At 32.1% G+C, this 22,905-nt stretch overlaps 1 protein-coding gene and 1 long non-coding RNA gene across 2 annotated transcripts; one reads left to right on the top strand and one right to left on the bottom strand.

Moving 5' to 3' along the window:
• Positions 1–8,887: 8,887 nt before the first annotated feature.
• LOC138331805 (uncharacterized) lies at positions 8,888–11,871 on the bottom strand. The gene is made up of 2 exons (XR_011209725.1): positions 11,282–11,871; positions 8,888–10,129 (listed from the first exon to the last, which is right to left on the bottom strand). It is a non-coding gene; the product is annotated as an uncharacterized lncRNA (long non-coding RNA).
• A 2,509-nt stretch (positions 11,872–14,380) lies between these two features.
• LOC138331790 (uncharacterized) lies at positions 14,381–20,790 on the top strand. The gene is made up of 8 exons (XM_069279570.1): positions 14,381–14,513; positions 15,930–16,028; positions 17,787–17,975; positions 18,325–18,387; positions 18,713–18,863; positions 19,127–19,183; positions 19,370–19,505; positions 20,142–20,790. The coding sequence occupies exons 1-8, from the start codon at positions 14,400–14,402 to the stop codon at positions 20,257–20,259; spliced, it is 927 nt and encodes a 308-aa protein (XP_069135671.1). The 5' UTR covers positions 14,381–14,399; the 3' UTR covers positions 20,260–20,790.
• The last annotated feature ends 2,115 nt before the right edge of the window (positions 20,791–22,905 follow it).

Below are 22,905 nucleotides of genomic sequence, written 5' to 3'. Positions count from 1 at the left end.
ATTGATTAGCAATGTATGGTTGGTAAAACATCTACCTGTCTATTATTACTGTCAGAGATAAACCCTTCCGCGATTGTCGAGCTATAGAGCTCTAAATGGGTAATAGTTGTTACGTAACATCATATTGATAAATTGCTTTTACAGCGAAGTTTATGAGTCACATTTTACATCACTCCCGCTTAGACTGACAATTTAATCAATGATGTAAGCGAACCTGCTGTCTCGTAAGCCATGATGTCATTCTGATGAATTAATGCGTTTTTAGATGTGTAACCCAAGTAAGTACATTGTCAAGTATATGGTCGTATCAATTTGGAACAAGATCAAAGTACAAGTTAAGACTACACTCTATTAAATATGTTTATGATGTTACCACTATGGCGATAGAACTTGAGCAGCTGTCTTTGGTGTTTTATCAGGACATTATACATATTTATCCCGAGGAAGAAAACTGTTTAAAGAAGGTACATTGTCGATAGAGGTAAAATCTGAATAGGTAATCCTTTATATTAGGCTCAGATGTAAAAAAAATAAAAAAAATAAAAAAAAAAAAAAAAACAATAATAACACCATAATACAGAGAAGATTTAAAACCTTATTGTTATCTTAGGGACAGTAATCTCCCAGTGTCAAGTTTCAAAAACATCACTTATCTTTAAGGAATTCATTATAGGAACTTTGAATACTCCATAGGGAAGCACTACATATTTTAAAGAAGGCTCCTTAACTTTTCCTTAACTTCTGTAATGCTTTCCTATGGGGATTTCTTAAGTAGTTCGTGAAACTGTGCCCTGTTAATGTTGTAGCAACTCGTCTTTCCTTCTGATTTATTACGGTCACTTATTTATATAATTTTTCCCGTGACTTTTATACACGGTATTGTCTTTTTTTATTCTCAAAATAATCCATAAGATTTTGTTGTTTAACCTTATAAAGGTCAGCAACCTAATACAGTTAATACGTTATATAACTTTTTTCCACTCTAGCATGGATGATGGACTTTTGAATTATATTTAATAATTTTTTTCCACCTTTCCTTGAGGTAAATGGATAACAATAAATGAATGATTTATCGCTGATTACGCAACTACTAACCTTTCAATAACTGTAGAATCGGGTTGTGGGATTAATCAAGTCAGGAACAATTATTATGAATGCAAACTAAATTTCATTATGCGTCTATTTATCGTTCAATTACTTGGTTTCATGGATGAAATATAATATGTTGGCAAAGAATGTTACTCAGGCTCACATCCACGTATTTGGGTGACATATTACCCAATTGCTAAAACTTCCAAACGTGGATGATATAATGTAGCCTTATGTAACTCTCGCAACTCTAACTGAAAACGTGTTAGAATGATTATTAAAATCTCTTGTTAAGTCCGAGCTTTTGCTCTGAATAAAGAATTATTAGTAATGAAGTATGTGTAAGGTAAAACGATCTTGACCTATATATCGACATGCATATATTTTCATTGACATCCGTTCATATTGATTTTAACTGAGTTGGAAACACTCGTGAAAAATAAATTGTATTACACGTGTAGATACATAAGAAACATATCAATAAAATGTACCTAAATATCATGTCCCGTTTACCTAATAACACTTACCAAATGACAAATCATATCGGAATTTTGGACAAAATCAGATTTTACTATTTGAAAAAATAACGATATGAATTTCAACCCAATAAGAATATGTAAATAGTAAAATCTGTCCAAAATCCTATATGTTTTGTTATAAGTTCATAATGTATGCCATTATTTCGTTATCGTTATCAATGAAAGCCTCATATGGCTGAAATTAGTTACAAATCAGTATATGATGGAAATCAGAAATATCATCATTATCACGACATCATATTGAATTACATCGTCACTTTATCAGGAAATAAGGTATCGATAACGCTTCCTTACTATGTTTATCTACATTGTTTTTCATTACATACATGGCATTACATATCCCTCTCAATTTAAGAGAAACTTGTGAGATACATGTTCTCTATAAGATATCCATTGATGTCCCTTGCGAGAAGGTATTCATGACATCATGAATATTCATGAATGATTCATGAACTTTCAAGAATATTAGCAGAATGTGGTTCATGAAAAAATGTTCATGAATATTCATCAAATGACTCTCATGAACTCTTCATGAAGTTTAATGAATCCATGAAACAATCATGATTGTTCATGATCAATGTGTCAAGAAATATCCATGAATTTTATGCATGACTGATATTCATTAAAATTCTTCAAAATGAATGAAAATGTTTCAATCATTTTTAAGAATTTTAATGAATATCAGTTATGCATAAAACTTCATGAATGATTCTTGACATGCTATTTCATTCATTTTGATGAATTTTAATGAATATCCACTAAAGCCACATGACTTGTCACATGACCAGATGAGTCACATGACTTCTATATACATTTCCCGCCAAAACAGTCACAATCCAAAATGGCTGCTATATCTGCTGACGTGTGGAAGGGGAAACATTATTCATCTTAAAATGGACGTTTTGGCACATATATGAACGGATTATTCCATTTATAGATTTCTTTAAAATCAAATGAACACTTTTCAGTAAGTTTTGATTTATATGCAGTTCCTTTCTAACATGAAATTGTTGCACACTGATATTGCTTTAATAAACTATCATGCTTTACAACTATATGTTTATTTTGGTCATATACTAATTAACTTCGAATGCATTATGAAATTCATTGCTGTGTATCACTGAAAACAGATTTTGATAGCACTTATCCGTGGAAGTAGGGAAATATAATGAACACAGTAAACTGTTGGTGTTTCATGTTAAAAACTCTTTTGATGTTTTATATTATTATATATTATACCTATTGTCATAAGAATTTGTTTCATCAAATATTGAATTGATTCCAATAGAATTGTCATTGGTTTGATAGAAAATTACAATTCTGGACCCTCAGTAGAGATTATGAAATTCAGATGCTGCTGACTCCAACTTGCATTCATTAAACTTCATGAACACGACTCATGTTCATTAAAATATTCATGAATTGTTTCAGTTCATTAAGTTTCATGAATATCCATGAATTGTTTGTGCATACTGCTGCAAGTTGTAGTTTATGAATTAACGTTCATGATAATTCATGATGGTTTTAAGTTAATTAATATTCCTAAAATATTCTATTATCATTATTAACTTTTATGAATTTTCATTAATGGGTTGTTCATGAATTCATGAATAAAAGAGATTCATGAAATTTCATGAATTCATGAATAAAAGGATTCAAGCAATTTTTACTAAATTATTCATGAAGTTTTAAGTTCATGAATTGCATGAAAATATTCATGATTAATTGAAGAATATTCATTAATTTTATTCATAATTATTCATGAATGTTCATGAATTATTCATCAACGACTCGCAGAGGGTATTGCAATTCAAAGCATGACCTCGATTTTAATGTAGGATCGCCTTGTTTGTAAAAGTGCATTTTATCTATCAATAAGATTATCTTGCTTCATCTCTTACATGTCAAAAAACAAATTTAGGTAGCCATTTAAAGTTTATCTTGCCAAAGGCCTGTACCTATTATTAAGAAATATGTACCCTTGAACATAATTTGTTTCACTATAAGTTTAGACTAACCAATCCTGTTTAGCTATTTTGTTGTGGAATTTCTTTTAAGTCTATAATTATAAAATGATTAATATTGATATTCCTGTGCTGGCTACAACTTATGACCAATGCATACATGTAAATAAGACAGGGTTAAATAGTTCATATACATTATGTATTATTGTGGGGTTTGGTGAATAGTGTTATGATCAAGAATTTCTAATGTAAGAGATCATAACATGATTTCATATACTGGTAATATTTCCCATTACCATATAATTCGATATTACAATCCACGCTTAATTAGCAAGGTTTTTGTGATACAAGGATGGTAGCGAACTTGAATACTAGTATATATCGACCTTGCAAAATAGTAATCCTTCAATCCTAGTCAACACGACATCTCCTTAATGTGATAATGACATTGTACTTATATTTCATAATTTGTGGACATTAGAATGGATTGATGAAGGTATGTGCTCTGTTTTAAAATATGATAACTGCCATGGTAAGCATAGTAATCAGTACTTTACTAATAGCTACAAAGAATAGCATAGCATTAATACAAATATCAAATTTGGATACAAAGAAATAATGTATAAATTTGGTCAACATTTTGAGCCACGCTTCTTTAATATATAAATTTAAATAAAAGGTGAAAAGGTATCACCCTAATGGTGATCAGAAAATAATAATGAAAGATTATACCTTGACATCAAATCCACTTATTTAACATTATCTATAGATAGTTTACCTTTTGGAATGTGACAACATCTGTCATATTTCAAATGCATATGATGATGGTGCTATGGTAAACAATCTATATTTAAAGTAACTTTCACGTTTTTGGTTTGAAATGCAATACTTCGATTTAATTTTCGAATGTTACATTACTGGGTGGATATCTGAGTGTTTCTTTGTACACCCCTTAAATCCCTGGCGGCCGACAACAGGTACATTTACCGCAGAACAGAACATCAATCATGTTTATGAGATAGGTCAAATGCAATTACCAAAGTCGCGGTATCAATGTAATCCATAATCAAATAAATTTTACAATTCAATGTCTTTTTTTGTACCAGAGCAGGTCGTCATTTTAAATCAATGTCACCGTGTAATATACGTTTACCGCGATTTATCTATGCGAAAGACTAAAGCACGTGCGGTTTTATCGGCTGGATGTTTTACTCTTTTTATATTTACATTGTACAAATAATATGACATTTTTTTGTTAGGTTATTGTTGGAAAGATGTATTTCAAAGTAATCTTTATTGATAGTACCATTTACTTCAAATGACTTCAATTCAAAACTATATACATGAAATTGCCTTTATTTCTGATTTACATGTTTTCATGTAAATTGGTATTTTCGGAACATATATTTGAAAAAGAAATTAAAAAATACTCAACAAACGGACAGAGTAAAACAAACATCAGGTTTGCTTTCTCTAATATAAAGTATTTAAAACAATCTTTATGTTAAAATACCCTTGTCGTCCAGGCTATGGATGTCTTAAAAATAGAAAAAAAGGAAAAGACTGTTTAAAATACAGTAGAATACAGCAGTACAAGAAATTTGATACAGGAGAATTATCTGTGGATTGGTAAACTGGGCAACATATGTGAGTTGTTCAACGCAAAGAGTTAGTAAATATATGAATTATGTCCATTGGACTTACAGGAATATACTTCAGGCCCTAGGATTTACTAGCTACACACAATACAAAAGGATTTTTAATGTTGCTGAGGTTTCATATAAATGGCGGTGATAGTAACGCCATTTCTTGTGCCTTAATTAGTTTGTCGGGTGGAGGGAAGGTCAAGGAGAGATTAGACTATAGAGACAATACCCTAATCTGTACCAGATGTGTCGAGGGTGGATTATCGTTCTTACTCTACTGATATTTTTGTATTGTTAATCCTTAGTCGTCTAATAAGTGACGTTCTGTACAAGGCCATGAACCTGGACACATACACTAAGGTATATATACTCTAGGTATTTCGTCATGCTCGGGTTATTTAAGCGTGGTTTCTATTTCGTTAACCCTTGATACTTGATCTTAATACAGGCATAGTGGTGTATTATGAAAGGGATTATAGTGTTTATATATCACCAATATCAACAGGTAATTATGAATGAAACTTTAGATCAAAAGCCAATTCACACATGTAAATTCTGAAATATATCCGGATTCACTTCAAAATCGCTTTATTTAATTTTAGCCTAGAAAGATATCAAAGCCCTCAAACAGCTTATGTTTCAAATTTCAAATAACAATAGATTTACATTTGATATAAAACACTAAAATGTATTACTCTTGAAAATGAACTTGATTTTTCAACCCTTCATTGACACGGTTCCGTACGCCATTTATGTTCCATTCTAGAGGAGACTAGTTCAGTAGTCGCCAGGTTAAAGGTCAGAACAAATCAACTCAGCCAGACAACGTATACAATCGTTTTGTATATGTCAGCAAATGATCAAGCATCACTGATTGTGATTCCAACACCCTATTTCTGTATTTCGTTAATTCAGCTATTGAACTCTCAATAGCGTGACAATGTTAGTATTTCATTACAATCAGTGAGTAAGATAAAGCATGGTCAAATGTCTTTTTACGCAATTCGTATGTTTTAAGACTAATTATTCTGTTTGGGTATTAGTTCTCTAAAAGATCAATACACGTAAGAGGATTCCGTTACTTGGTTCGCGTAGACTGCTCCTTCGGTCTAAATAGGATTTACCTAGTCCAAGGAAACCTACAGGGATTTACCGACCCGCAGTTGACCTAGTGACCTTGCTGCTGACTAAGTCCACATATCCTTATATGAAATATTCAGTAATTAAATATTTTCATTATTGCTATTATTTGACATTGTACAAGGTCAAAGTGACATATAATGATGTTCTATAGGTGAAATTCTATACAGTTTAATGGTAATAAGTTAAGACTTTAAATGTTCTTCATTTTTAAGCTTTTTACATGTGACATTGAACACTGGAAATGGCAACAGATACAGACTCAAGTTATACAAATCTATTCGTGTTGAAAGAAAACATCTCCATTCTCCTCCTCTCTTTATGACATTTTCAAAATCAATGCCGTGTTCCTTTTCGTTTTATTCTGTACCTAATTACTTATCTAAAATGTCTATAATAGATCACGCATCTCGAATCCATTAGTAATAGATATACCTCTTATACTTTATTCAGCAGATATTTTGGCTCTGAGTGATATATTAAAGATTAAAAGACAATATAACAAGGAAAACAACTACTACAGCAGTCTTTGTAGTTAATAAAGGGTTGAAATCTAATCCCGGTATTTATAAAACATTCTATTGTGGTTCTTCAACGTTTCACATTTAAACTATAATTGACAATGCCTCACAATGCCTCAGAGAGACCATACTTTGTGATAGATATGCCTTAGTTAGCTGTAGTATAAAAAAAAAACTCATATATAATTGTGTGAAGCAGACGCTTTCGTCAACAATCAACCAATGCTACCTTTTGTTGTACATTCTGCAAAACAAATGTGTATACACATTGATCAAATCATTTTTTTTCTTCATTTATTTCAGTTACAGGCAATTTTTTTTCATTTTCTGCATGTGACGTCTATTTATATGTAAAATGCCATCTGACGGATAGGTAAGGATATTTGTTACTATCTCAGCATGTCAATAAATTACGGGTCTGTTTTTATTTGAGTCGGTACAATACAAATTGTACTTATCTGAAGCTTCCATATTTGATATGAATTTAGGTCTATGTATGTACCGGGGTATGTGTTTATTTATTCACGCCAATGAAACGGATTAAAACACTTGAGTTGTCTATTGTATAATAGTGAATATAATATTTGCAGGGATTAGTGATCTAAATCAATTGTATTCAGTAAATGAGAACAAGTAATAATATTTTCCTTACAGGCTATGTACTGCCTTACTGTACGTGTTGATGACCAGATAATACAGTAAAAGATTGTATAGTTTTTATGTTGAACCCAATGGAAACTTTCTGTACACCCCTCCAGAGCCAGCCTTCAATGGCAGAAATAGACAATAGCGACACAAAACACAACGGACTAGCAGACAAAACACAGAAATAGACGATGTTACCAAATTCAGAGAATCTGAATGTAATCACATCATTATTGTTCTGATGACGATGATTCTGGATATAATGTAAAAAGGAACAGACTACATTTTAACATGATAGATTCGCGTTACATGATTTGCACAGTATAGCATTGCTATTGTGTACATTGCCATTGTCTCTGATACCAAAGTGAATCTGTCTGATCCGAGTATCGATGTCTATCTGGTATTGCACCCCCTCTTTGAGCGATCCAAGACCTTACAAATTTGCCATTCTTCTTGGCTTCGGTCAACATTATGGTTGCTGGCCTCATATTCCCAAGGCCGGATTGACTGACGTAAAAAGCATTTGTTACCGATTAAACGTTAATCAAAACATCTCAGTCCATTCAGTTTTCTCTGTGAATTGTCTGTAAAGATTGACGACACTTCAGTGTGTTTGACCAGGCTTCGTTGTCGACTGAAGTACCTACCCATTGAATTTTAATCAAATTCGTCAAGTTGGAGTGTTTTTGTTGAATTCACAGTGGTGTGAAAATATGCACTTATCGACTGATAATTATTTGGTAAGCATGTACAAAGTTATTCTATATTGAAACGTTATTGATACACTGGTTTAAATCTGTCCTGAATTGACATGTTTGTTTATTGATTTCACTTGGCGATGAACAAATAATAATACACACGTAGTTGTATCCATGTTCAAGTAAAGTATTCCCCTTTTGTGTTGACAGGCACACGAAAGTACAAAGGGGCAATATTAGGGAACCCCAGCAGGACAACTCTCCTGCATGTAGCAACATGACACTTTATCAAAAGGTTTGTTATGTATTCTAGGGCACCCCTTAACCAAACGTGTCACGTTTTGTTGCCAGGGACATGCAATTTTAAACAAACTATGCACAACAGGTCGTATATTCATTGAGTCAAGATAGTCAATTTGAAATTTAGTAGACTTTCTGTTACATATATATAGCTAATTTTGATATCCCAGGACTTTTTGCAAATTTCTGTTGCCGACTATGAATTTAGTTAATTTCAAAGACTTTAAAGCCTTTTTCAAAATTGTTTAATTTTTCACTCTAATATGATATCCTTTTGAATAATTAGAGTGCATACAATTCCGTCATACGTGCATGGTGTACTCAAATTACATACAAAACACCTTATTATTTTAACACTTTAATGTGATTAGAGTACAGTCATTTCAAATTTTAGCAATCTTGGAAATATTATCTCTTTACCGTTACGTATCTAATTATAAAAGAAACACCGTTAGCTGATATGAACACTTCAAATATTTCTATAAAATCCTCTTAACATAATCGATATTAAATCAATGTTCGTGTATAGAGGTGTATCACAACCTCGTCCCATGTGATAATCGAACATATCTTAAATACCTTATCAAATTCATAGTTGTGCGCTATTGCTCCTCCAACTATCCATTTGTAGATTAAAATATGTTATTTCGTAGTTTATGCCTTCTTAAATATTTTTGTTAAGATAACTATAATAGAAGAACAAGGTCTCATTAAATATCTAAGTAACAAAATACACTGGTTATGTAAATCAGCATTCTTCATAGACTTAATATTCCTAAAATAAACTTGTTTAAGTTAACAACACAACACCGGTAAATTATATATCAGAAATTAATATATAAATTGAGCATCACTTCAAGATTGCGTCTTATTGTGTACTCCAACATATCAGACGCACACTGCCGATAAATCCTCCCTTCGATAGGCAGATATCACATTGAACATAAGAAGAAATCCAAAACACTAAAAGGTCACAATCATTCATAATAAATACCAAAGCAGGCTGCCACAGCAAACACGTTTTCATTTTTGTAATTGGCACAAGCATAATTATCATTATTTTTATCCCAAAGACACCTGCTTCCAAACTGAACGCTCTGTTCTGAGTCCTGACCTACTAAGACCTGTACAACGACCTTGTGACGTGACCACTTGAGGTCCTTCACCTTCAGTTTGATTTCAGCAGATAGTTCTTTTGCTATGATACCACATTGAGGCCCATCGTAAGAAACTCCTTCCAACCTCTGCTTCAGCATGTCCTTCATTAAATTTTCTACTTTGTATGTCCTAAACCGTTGTTCATCATCCGGAATCATTTTATACGTATTTTCAAGTCGTTGATGATCGTGCAAAATCTGTTTACCTCCAGCATCTCCTGAAATTTCTGATCGCGTATCTAAAACTCTTTTTTCATATGATTCTTTTTGAGTGGATTTCTGTCCACCTCCAGTCATTTTAGGTGGAGCCAATTTCTTTGATTTTAGAATATTCTTAGTATCACTCATCTTGAGGCTGTAATCCTTGTAGTAGAGCAAAATTTGTCTGAATGTCGACACTATTTGGGTAAGTTTGTCTTCGCCGACTCTGAAATGTAAAACGTAGTAAATTAAACAATTTGCGTTCTTTCTGTTGAACAATCTGGATAAACTTAGAATACTCATGCAACTAGCTAGAGTCTGGAATCGCATCTACAACGATACAACAAGCATTTAATGTTTTCGGCATTAAGGAAATAAAAATGAAAGCAAAGACGTATTACTGGTGACAATGCACATGAGGTGTCTCATGAAGAAGAGATACTGGTACCATGAATTTATATTTCCGCACGAAGAGACCAGGTTTTGTTAAAATGGCACTTAAGAAACAAACCATATAAAAAGCAGACAATATCAACCTCAACACAATTTTGACAATGATTATAAAGCAAAACCGAGCAAATGCAATCAGTGTTGAATCCATTTCTATATTTGACATTTCGGCATCCTGGTGCTCCAGGCTCGTAATACCAAACTAGAGAGAGAAGACAAAGACTGCGTTTTATAGTTTTCAATGGAGACCTAGCGACGATTGATTTCTGTCATACAATTAACATATCCAGGTCAGCAACAAAATCAAAACACAAATATGAGAATGCCTTTATGAAGACAACGGTTATTAAACGATCACAATAATGTATCAAAATATGTCGTCAAAATTAGTCTAAAGTCGTCGAGTCTCGAATCAAAAATAAATTCGCTTTTTAATTTTTATGCTAGGTCTGTTCGCCAAAACCAAAGTATGAAAGACACGAAAGAAATGTGCCAGTATTAAAACTCCCATCAAACAGAGCTTAAAGTATTATATATGGATGTTATCTTGCCTTACATCCTTACAATGCTAAATTTCATTCCCCGCTAATGGGATCATAATAGCACATGATACACTGTGTACAATAATATTTACATTGTACTTATAAATACATTCTACTTATAAAAAATGGATGTATGGCGCTGAAAGATACATTGTGAAATCTATTAGCATTAGATGCATGAGAATATGAATGTGCGAGTGAATATCACGAGATTCTCCTTTTAAATTAACAAAAGAATAAATAAACTAATCAATTGTCAGTTTCGTCTTTTTTCATCTGTATTCATTTTAAATCCTTTTGGCATAAATGATTTCGATTATTGCACCAAATCTAAAATATTATATATATGATCCTTGAGTAAAATAAAGGAGGAAAATTAATCTTACCTTAAAATCCTTTAAAACAACTATATTCAGTCCGACAGTCCCAACCTGGTGAGATAACAGATCTCGTCATAAATCAGAATTACACAGTATAAATGAATAAGTATACTTAAAAGCCATGGATAACATAGATCAAGCCGTAAATCAACCTCCTAGCAACGTTTTACATTGTAAAACGGACTGCCGTCTGTGTATGTCCGTCTCTAGCAGCTAACTCTTTTGAGTGGACTAGGAATTGGCACAGCGATCAAGTCCTACTAATACCACTAATCCACCTATCCCATACAATACACATCGCGGGTATCGATCGTACTCTAGGCTAACAAACAACATTGTATCGTACGTTCTAGTCGCTTACCTGTTGCTTATATACCAGGTGAGACTATAAATGCAATTTATTACATCCTGAATTTTTGTGAAATGTTAATTTCGTGCTGAGAGGAAATATACTTTTTGTGTACTTTAAGAGTTACCCCACCAATTGCGTATTAATCGGAGGTCATGTTTTGCTAATGTTAAATAAAATGCTGATTCTATCCTTACATCACAATCGCTTTATGTTATTTTAATCGTCCATCTTGTCAGCGCGTAGTATGGCGGACATTGATATTCATGAAAACCAAATTCATTCAATACTATTTCATTATCTTATGGTATATCAAGTCTGTAATTACGTCTCTACTAAATAACAATTAATATTGCAATTCAATGAATTGGATACCAAATGGGCATTTAATGATTTGGAGTTTGTGTGGACATGCGTGCAATGAGCGTGTTTTGTCACTCTTACGATATATGCAATATTGTTGAACATGATTTAAATAAAATTGCGAACAAATTTTATTTCGTGCCCTATATGACAAAGGAATCTTAATGACAGTAGCTGTTCAGTAGTGTGTACCAATGTGATGTGGAGTAAAACGAAATACAACCTCAAACGTATTACCGCAAACAGTCAAGCACAAATATTGTTTTCCCTTGAAAGATATTACAAATGATAAAAAGGTGTAAACTTTCTTGTAATATAGTTTTTTCGTTTTTTCAGTTTTACAAAAATAGGGATCAGTGTGCGAGTGAAAACTTATTTTGCATATCAACCATCATGTATCATTTAAACTACACTACACCCATACGGGTTTCAAACTCGCCATCCAGAGGTGGAGCGCTTTAGGATAATCTATCAGAACATCATATATCAACTCACGACCCTTAATTTCAAGACATTTTCTGTCATTGACTCAAACAAACCAGAGACTCCTAAAATCTACTTTCACCAATATCCCTTAATTAGTCCTTAAATTTCGATTTAAAGTAACAGTGTGAGTGTCGTGATATGAATGATGGCATATCAAGCTGACAGTGGTTTTAGGGAAAGGAGCAAATACGTGTATTTTATGTAACAAACTCTTGGATACCAGTACAATTGACACTAGGTCATCTGTTGAGTCAGACTGACGAAGGATGTCGTCTTAAAGGGTCGTCTGTAGAATGTCTATGTGACTGGAAATCATATAACAGATAATACAAAGATAAAGGACACCACTTACATACATCATACCTGTCGAGGATTAGCTATAGTGATGAATACAATCTTTTTAATGGTGACCTTCGATGATGATTGACTTTCGCTTTGAAAATTTATTATATTAATTTACAGTAGAGGGAGGTATATAATGTGCTTCATCTTTAGAAACCGTTTTCACCAAGCATCAGAAATTCATGCAAACCTCATGTCTGCAATCAATCAATGGATTTAACTGCATTTTATCCATACATTATTCTTTAAACAGATTATACCCTATACGGGTCAATATCTCAATAGGGGACAATTTTGAAATAGCAATTGGTATGTCACCCGGATGACATAAATATGTAAACAAATCAAAATATCAGACAAAAATACACTTTGTAAATCTTACACAAGTAACAAATCATGAACAAAAACGGATTCGGATAAAAATTTTAAAATGCGTATTCCTGTTTTTTGTTGTTGTTATTTTTAACACTTGTTCTTCCTTTAATAAAAGTCATTGTTTTGTTCTGCCTTTTCTTTTCTTTTTTCTTCACAACCGGTATCTTACAATATACCACAAAGTGTTGGACGGATAATCGGTTAGCATATAGTTTAATTTATCTACTGCGTGTGCTCCTGTGATTATATAGCCCGACTTCTAATTTGTATGCTTCCATTTTATTGTAAACACAAAAGGATCAGGCATAAGTTCTTTCAACTTAAAAAAACATCTCCTATCATATACAATCAACATATTCGTGATTACTCAGATATCTGTATATCAAAGAATTTTATTTTAATTAAATGTAATGAAAATTCTTAGACTACAATAAAAGCGTTGCATGTTTAAAGTTTATACGTGTTTTCAGATTTTCTCGATGGATTTAATATAAGATTACACATGTGTTCATATTTGAATTGTTTTACTTCTTTTTTCGTAGTATCGCTTAAATGCTTAAAATGTGGAGGGGCATAAGTGAAGAAACATGGAACAGTTAGAAGGAAGGATTTCCCTTATTAAAAGGGCAGCATAAAGGATGTTTCCTATTTGAAATGAGCCTCCTTCATATTATTTATTAAACGATAATCTGAAATATAAATATAATAAAAGTTGATTAATAACAGGAAGGTTCTTTGGCCAAATGTTACTCGATATGTATCTAATACCTCTTCAGAGACGGCAATCGGTAGTTGATATCAGCTAATTCTGGTGCGTTTTGTGTTAATAACTTACTGTTATCTGGTTGCACAGAATAAAAACTAGGATAAACCTAAAAAGGTATTTTACACTAACGCTTGTTCCAGCGATTTGAAAAAAAATTAAAGTTGGGGATTTAGGAGCTTCACAGATCCACCACTCGCCGACTTAACATCCTTTATGTTACCCAAAAATATTTTCTTGTCTTTACTTAGAACTCTCGTCCAGGTTTTTAACGTGTTTTAACATCATTAATGTTGTTTTTTAATTGTGTTAGAGACGTCAGAGTTACTCCCCTTGATAATGATCCGGACCCAATACATAAAAAATAGGATTCAGGAAAAATCAGATTTTTTAGAATTTCCATGAACGATAATGATATTGTTTAAAGCGCTAATCGAACGCACCGGATGTACAACGCTACGTTACCAAGGAAAACAGCAATGGCGGCTCCAGAACAGAAAGTTGAGATCTACGGATTGCTGAACGATGTTTCTTACCAGAGAGCTCGATATTGTCTCGAGGTAATATTTGCTAGAATAACAAAACAAGTTTGTGATCAGAAGAAGCATTATATGCAGGGATAATGACCTCCAATACGTTAATTTCATCTAAATTAAACCCGTGTGACTCTCTCATTATTGTTGTTTATTCAAGTACGGCACTCGGTACTGTATACTGTATTTACGTTTTGTTTGTCACAATGGATGCTTATAATACAGTGTGAATATAGTAATATGATATAATTTCTTAAATAAACAATCTGATATGAAAATGTAAGGTATACAATTATACAATATTAGATTAATTAATTAATTTTCATGTAATCCACCGTACTGTAACGTTACTGTTGTCACCATGCATCTGCATATAATGAATGAACTTGATGAAGTTACATGTAGGCCTAGGTCATTGAGTGATAGATGTAGAATACAACGGTGTAAAATGTGAACCGAGCAGATTAAACGTACACTGTGTTGTAAATATAGTCACGTGTACTGATTGTTACAGTAATTAGACTTTAATTTAATACAGCTTATATAGCTGTATACATACAGTATGTATACATATATATAGTATCATGATAATTAAAACTATATGCCTATCTTGGATGTGTCTGCTTGAATGTAAATATATGCATGCAGCAATAGCAAAATCAAAGTATTACCTTGTTAAATTTTATTCAGTTTTTGGATCAATATTGAATAATAAAGCCATCAATCTCTGGGTCACAATATTTATAACAAACGGAAACAACAGATTAAGTATAATTCATAAAAGTTAGTACAAACACAAGATATGTTGTTCTGTACATAAAAATAGGATATTACTATGATTTACTATGAAGATTGCTAAATATGATGAAAATGAATTGGAGCTATTTAAATATTCCGAGCTCAGAGGCTGTTGTGATGGTATACAGTGTACATGTTGTACCTTCTTAATCATATTGATCAACAATTTGGAATTTCAACGGTGTCAATCAAAATAGTTGACAATGTCGTGAAATTTGTCATTATTTATTGTTATATGTTTCATGAGGAATGTAGAACAATACATTTACAGTATGTCATATTTTACTTGTGGTTATGTAACAGAATTAGCCTCATTGAATCTTCCCTTTGCTTTAAGCTTTATAGATTAACTTAAAGCTGTAAACAAAAAACTGTCAAAAGAAAACAAATTATATATAATGTATTTTTACAAACATTTTATACATGTATTTTTGATAACCTGTATATTAAGACATCAGTCTAATAAGACACATTTGTGTCTTTCCCTTGGGCTTCGGGTGTCTAATTACACAGGTTTGATCGACTGTACATGGATATTGTCAAGTGAATTTATGGGTCCTTTGCTCTATTCATGTCATTTACACAACAAATGTTCAATATAAGTACATCAAAAATATAACATCTTTCCTGTGCTTTACTTTTTAGGACCTCATCAGCAAATACAGTAGTGATGTATTTGTGGAACCTGTCATGAATGGAATGCTGGAGTTTGAATGGGACCTGTTCATTGACGCAAAGAAAAAGGTATTATTGATGTAATGACATCAATCAATCTGTCAATATATAAATATTGAGATTGTTTGAAAAAGATAACTGAAATAATAGTTTGATTGTTATAGAGAGAAGAAATTATAATGGGAATAATTCACATACCCTGTGATACACAATAACGTTTGTGTGGGACTAAATCTCTATTGGTGATGGAATGACATGAAATGATGCTATCCTGCACTAACCTCATTTCAGCGGGAAGATTACAATATACAGTTGCACATGTTGACTGGGGTTGAGGGCAACAGATGATTTGTTGGACCCGAAGACAAACAGTTGCCCGAAAAAACAGTCGATATCTTTTGTTGTTAATACCTATTTCTGATGTCACTCCGGTCCAAAAGTACATTTTAACAGTTCTTTGGACCGCACGACGCAACAGTTCATTTATCGGCATTTTTGTCATTAGAGTTTATATAGGAATTATTTCATAGGGTATAACAAAACTATTTGTAATCTTCCTGCTGAAATGAAGTTAGTGCAGGATATCATTATTTTATGTCATTCCATCACCATTTGAGATTTAGTCCCACACAAACCACTGGAGATACACCACATGGTACGTGAATTAGTCCCTTTTGCATTAATATAAATTTACTTTGTTCCTCCTTCATCACTCTGCAATTAATTTATGTATTTCTACCAATATCTCATCGGCCAGGAATTGCGAAAAGTCTTTCAGGTAATTTTCATTGCATTCTTTCTTTTATGAATTATTATTATCATTATCTTTTTTCATACCCGTTATCTCATTATGTATAATCATGGTTACAGATGTACACATGACTTATCATAATCACCAAATTGTAGATTTTATCATCTTGTACTGTATAGTGTTTGTTTTATATGGCAGGTTGTGGGTGTTTTTGGAATTTCTGTATGATGCTGCATTTAGCAATACAGCAATGGTTTTATTTTATCTTCTTAGTTAAACAATAAAATGTGGTTGTAGCCCTTTATCATATATTTTGAAATTTTCTGTAGAGCTTTTACTGCATGCCTTCTTCAGTGTTTGGTATATCTTAGAGTACATATCAATCCATAGTGTATATGTATAATATATATACCAAGTATACAATTGTTACTTGAGAAAAAAGGGAAATATTCTTTACAAAGTATGAAGAAGGTTAATTACATGGACTTGTACCACATTTTTTATTTTTTCCCTATTGAATGAATTTCATAGTCAGTTATGCAATCCCACTGGTGATTGGCATTATAACTACACACAATGCATGCTACATGTAATAGGAAAACAAGGGCTTGTTAAAAGATGATATCCAATGCCACGGAATAAGCTCTTAATATGGGTTAATTTGTTAAATCAAAATGGAAATTAAATACACTTGTATGTTATATTAATATATTCTAATTGTATTTAATTTCATTATCAGTCATATGTACTATATAAAAGTTAATTAAATTACTAAATTCAAATGCAGATTTGTTTTAATTTTTTATTTCTTTTTATTGCCTACAGCAGATGTTTAATTGTAATGTATATATTGAAAAATGAAGTGTTTTATGGACTGATTAGAGAAACTTCAATGTCTATGACACTGCACTAGCTGCCTCTCTAATCCACATTGTATTTAACCCAATTACCCCTGATATTTCAAAATAGACTGGTCTATCTTTGATTCAGAAGAAAGTAAATGTGTCTTCAAGGGTGAATGAGTTAAGGACAATAGCAAGGTTTTTCACCAATTGTTTTTATTGAAACTATTTTAGGAATTGAGAGGAGAAACATGGACATTTGAGGAGAAAGCTATCTGTTTTGTGAATGGACAATTGTTGGGAGGACCAGAAAAATTCATTCTCTGGGCTGAGGAGAATTTTGGGTTTGAGGAGTTCAGACCACTTCCATTGTACTCAACACTGACAGAAGAATCCTACAAAGATTATCTCAACTCCAAAAATGTAATAACACATAAAGCATAAACATTCTCAAGCTTCTGATGTAAGCAACATAATTTTTACTTAAAAGGAGAGTATCGCATTTTCTAAGCAGATTTTGAAATTATATTTAAATAATGATTTAAGCCTGAATATTGTTTTTGTCAGATATTTCATATCATTTGAATTCCAAATATGCATCACTTCTCTTTGAAAAAAAAATCAGTTCATTAGGTTGTTTTTCTTATCTAAATACTGTTATCCTACTTAGATATGTATTATAGTATCTATTACACTAAAATATTTACAGTATCTATTGTTTATTTTTTGTTATTGTTCACCAATGCTTTATTTTTGTGATTTAAATTTTCAGCATGAATATGTTTACATGGACATATCAATTGGTGACAAACCTGCAGGTCGTCTGGTAATAGAGGTGGGTTATAATCTTAATTTAAAAAGGAATCCGGTCTTTCTATATGCCTTTACAGATAATTTAATCCTTTTTTAAATCCCAAATAATAATTTGATATATTATTTCAGAACGTTTATTTATATTTTGATGTAAATAAATATTCATTAAATATATTTAATATTTGTACATAACAAGGTCATTAAGTGGAAACACCAAATTACTTGATGCTTAGATTTTTTTCTGTAACTGTTAATTTTCAAGTATCTATAGAAGAATGAAAATACAATCAGAATAAAGTGCCTTTAAAACAATACTTCAAACTCATCATATCTTTTTCTGTTTGAAGCTATTTACAGACAAGGTTCCGAGAACATGTGAAAACTTCAAGGCACTTTGTACAGGAGAGAAGGGAACATCACCAGAAACTGACTACAAGCTACACTTCAAAAACTCCCTTTTCCACAGAATAGTTAGAAACGGCTGGATACAGGGAGGAGGTAAACAACTAGGGCTGAATCTAGCATTTTTACAGCCATTTAAATCTCTTGTCCATTTTGTTTCGTAGGAAACATTCAAAATTTTATGTCAAAAGCAATTTCTGTCGGCAATCATGATGATTTGAGTGGATCTTTAATTATAGTGTTATTGATCAGTAACATTTTAATGACAATTAAAAGTCTGTTTCATGTTGAAAAAAGTATTCAATCGTTATTTGTCTGATCTAAATTTAGTTAATAATTATTTCTTTTATTTGCCACAGATATATACCATAGTCGAGGAAATGGCGGAGAATCTATATATGGCCCAGTGTTTGAAGGTGAGTCATTTAGAAACTGGTTAACATAATCATCAAGATATGCATGTAGTTGGTAACTGATTTTTTTCTTTCACATAATGTAAGCAATGTATTGGCGCTTAAACATATAGATATTCATTTTTTTTTTATATTTTTCAAAAAAATACCTCATATAATCTAAAAGTTATTTTAAATCTGCCCTTTCAGATGAAAACTTTGCAGTGTCACATTCCAAGAGAGGAATGCTTGGGATGGCCAGCAGGGGGCGCCACACCAATGGTTCACAGTTCTACATTACGTTACAACCAACAAAGTGGATGGACACCAAATATGTGGCATTCGGGTAAGTAAAATATAAAAAATGACGTCGTCCACATTTCTTCATCAGACGACTCATCTTTTACACTTATGACAAATGTCAATCCAATTGGATAAATGTAGTAGCGATGCTAGGTGCTTTGGTAACAGTTCACTAGCAGTTAATATTGTAAATTTATCAACTTGGAAAGTAGTTGTAATGACATTACAAATACTACAAATAACCCCCTGGTATTATGATGGGACAGTTAAAGTGCACATCATATTATCTTTAGTTCTACTAAACAAATTGCAACATATTAACACAAAAATGTAGTCAGTATCCTTTTATTCTTAATTTTTTTTAATATTGCTGAAGTTTCTGTTCACTAAAGTGTAAGTTGTATTTCAAAGAAAATTAGAAGTGTATTTTGAAAAGTCTTCGTTTAGAATGATCAATTCATACAATACAAAAATGGATAATAGAAATATCTAATTCCTACGTGTGATAGTATATTATGATGCTTTATACATTTTGCATAGTCATTTGTTGAGAGAGGTTGAAAAGATATAAAGTTATACTTAAACCAGATAAAGAAATCGTTTCATTTGTTTAGAATAAAAACAAAATTTTAAAAAAGATCTATACGCTAAGTATTAATCCAATGAGTTGATTTCACAGGCAAATCATTGAAGGCACAGCAACACTAAGGGAGATGGAGGCACAAGAAACAATGAATGAACGACCAAACACAGACATTAAGGTGACAGACTGTGGTGTGTGTACCTACGAGTTCTAAAACAACAACATTCTATAAGGTGGAAAACATCCAGATAAAAACATCCAGATAAAAACATCCATAACGTAAATTTAAGAATAACATAGAAAATATCATGTGAGAAATTATCAGGGGGATTGTCAAAGACGAGGAAGAAATATCTGGATAAAAGACAACCAGTTAAAAAAGTTACAAATGAAGATAATGGAGAAATTTCAGGATAAAGAGTGTTACTATTTGATTGGTGAGTCTTCCGAGAGAAGGAGGAAAATTTAGAAAATGTTTGAAAGTAAGCCACTATGTTTACATAATTTAAAATCCATAAGTATTCTATGTAAGTAATGTTAAGGAAAAAAAGAAAAATTTAAATTTTACTATCACCGCTAAAATAAGGTATGTAAAAAGTGGTAACTGTTAAATAGAAATAAATCATTCGAATCATCATAATTCAAAGTTATTTGCTGTCCATGAAAATGTACAAAACATGTCTTGTATTTATATAGTACAATGTAAATATTATTTGATAATAAAAATATACATATATAAACAGAAGTTATTTTCTCATAGACAACCTGTTGGAGTCGCTTTGCCACCTGAATTCGTATGACCCTTTCTGTCTGAATGTCCGTGATACTGGTTCTCGTGTATATAGCCCTGGCTGTTTTAGTTTCCTTAACACCCCTCCTTATACGACATTGCGTGGGTGTCATTTGTTGACTTAAGTATTGATACCCATTCTTATTGCGGTGTCAGTGTTGAAGTGTCTGATAAACACTGACACCTACTATTGGAACATGCAACTATTTCAAGAGTATTTAAGGTTTTAAAATGCTAATATACACTAGAACGATCAACAATTTTTCCAAAATTTCGGGAGTTAATTTCAAGGCAGATATTGGACTTGGACAAAATCCAACGTTATATCGGCCAGTTTCTGAGACAAACTACAAATGATAGAGCTATCAAACATAATTATTGATTGTATTGTACAAACGAGTATTTTTTTAAGGTTTTGTTTTTAATCAAAACTTAACATAATAAAGACTTTGCGTTAAGGTTTATAGACATGGTATAAAAAACGAAAACGTTGGCCAATGTTGTATGGTGATTTGTATTGTTTTATTACGCAAGTGTTTTAAGGGCTTGTATTTTTTCGGTAAAGAAGTCTCAGTGGAATTCTAAAATTTAAAGAATGATGTTTTGCTTCTTGGTCATATACTGTCCAAGAACACTTATTTTTTGTGCCAAATACCAAAGTCATTGACAAAGTGGATGCGTTGATTCTTTTTGTGTCCATTAATCGTTAACCTATCCTTTTTATGACCATGTCCTAGTTGTTAGTTACTCTTTTCATTAATGACCGTTTTTCGTGTGCATGGCCACTTCCCTCTTATGTGTCTTCGTTTTGATACTTCTTTTCGTGTGCTTAAATTGCCACATGACATTTTATGTTTCTATGTACCTAGTTGTCCTCAGGATACCCGTTTTCATATATGACCATTACTATTGTCGTCTTCATGTCGTTCCTTCTCATATGAACCTTGGTTGTTGGTACCCTCTAGACTGCTGCTATCGTTATGGACAATGTGGTGGTTTCTTAAAACAGCAAAGGTAAAAAAGTAAGGCTCTATACAAAGTATTCGTTGATTTTACTGTAATATGATATAGTATTAATCATAATACATTTCAGAGTGAAAATCAAGATATTGATTCACACGACATCGTAGATCCTATATATTTATCCCAAAAAATAAATTCAAAATCAATCACTTTCACTTAATGGTAATGGCATGGTCATCGCAGGTGTCTTCAATCTTATTCGAATTCGACCATTATTACATATTTAGTATTTTAGCCATATGCTTCTAATTTATTTTTTTTATTTTGATCAATGATCGCATCATTTACTTGGAGAAGTACAACGTACAACCGTATAAAAGTACATATATAGATATGACAAATTAAAGTGATGCCTATACTTATCTACAAATCATGTTAACTGTCGTTACATTTTCTAGATAAAACAGTCTACAACTTCCTGTCAAGGTTACTATATGACGCGACACGACTAATCAGGTCACACACATGGACTAATACTGATGATTGGATACATGTATGCAATGCTTAAAGGATTACCAAGTACATGTACGCCATGGTATATGGTACTTACAACTCCTTCTCGAGGTCACTAAATGACACGACACAACTGATCAGGTAACACAGATGTAATACTGGTTATTGGATATGTATGCTCAAGGGATTACCAAGTACGCCATACTCCTTCTCAAGGTTACTTCAAATTTCAGATTATATTCTACTCTCAAACATACAAGTACATGTTTATGTAACAGGAGGTCACTATACATAATATAGAAATGCATGTATGACAGTGCATTACAATATCTATTAGTGATGAACATGCTCTATCAATAGTTTTTTTTTTCAACATGTACATGTAAATGAAGCGACACGACTAATCAGGGCACATATATGGACAAATACTGATGATTGAATATGTAAAGCTTAAAGATGCTCCACCGCCGACAAATGGTATTTTTCACTATCGAAATTAGGAGAAGACGATTTAGTATTTTTCTTCAGTTACAAAAGTTACTTACTTTACACCATTACCAACATTGAAAAGTTTGAGCTTCTAATTTTACTTCA

Source organism: Argopecten irradians, chromosome 1 (genome assembly GCF_041381155.1).
Source record: "Argopecten irradians isolate NY chromosome 1, Ai_NY, whole genome shotgun sequence".
Taxonomy (NCBI): domain Eukaryota; kingdom Metazoa; phylum Mollusca; class Bivalvia; order Pectinida; family Pectinidae; genus Argopecten; species Argopecten irradians.
Note: the sequence above shows the minus strand (reverse complement) of the source record. Positions and strands in the feature narration are given on the sequence as shown.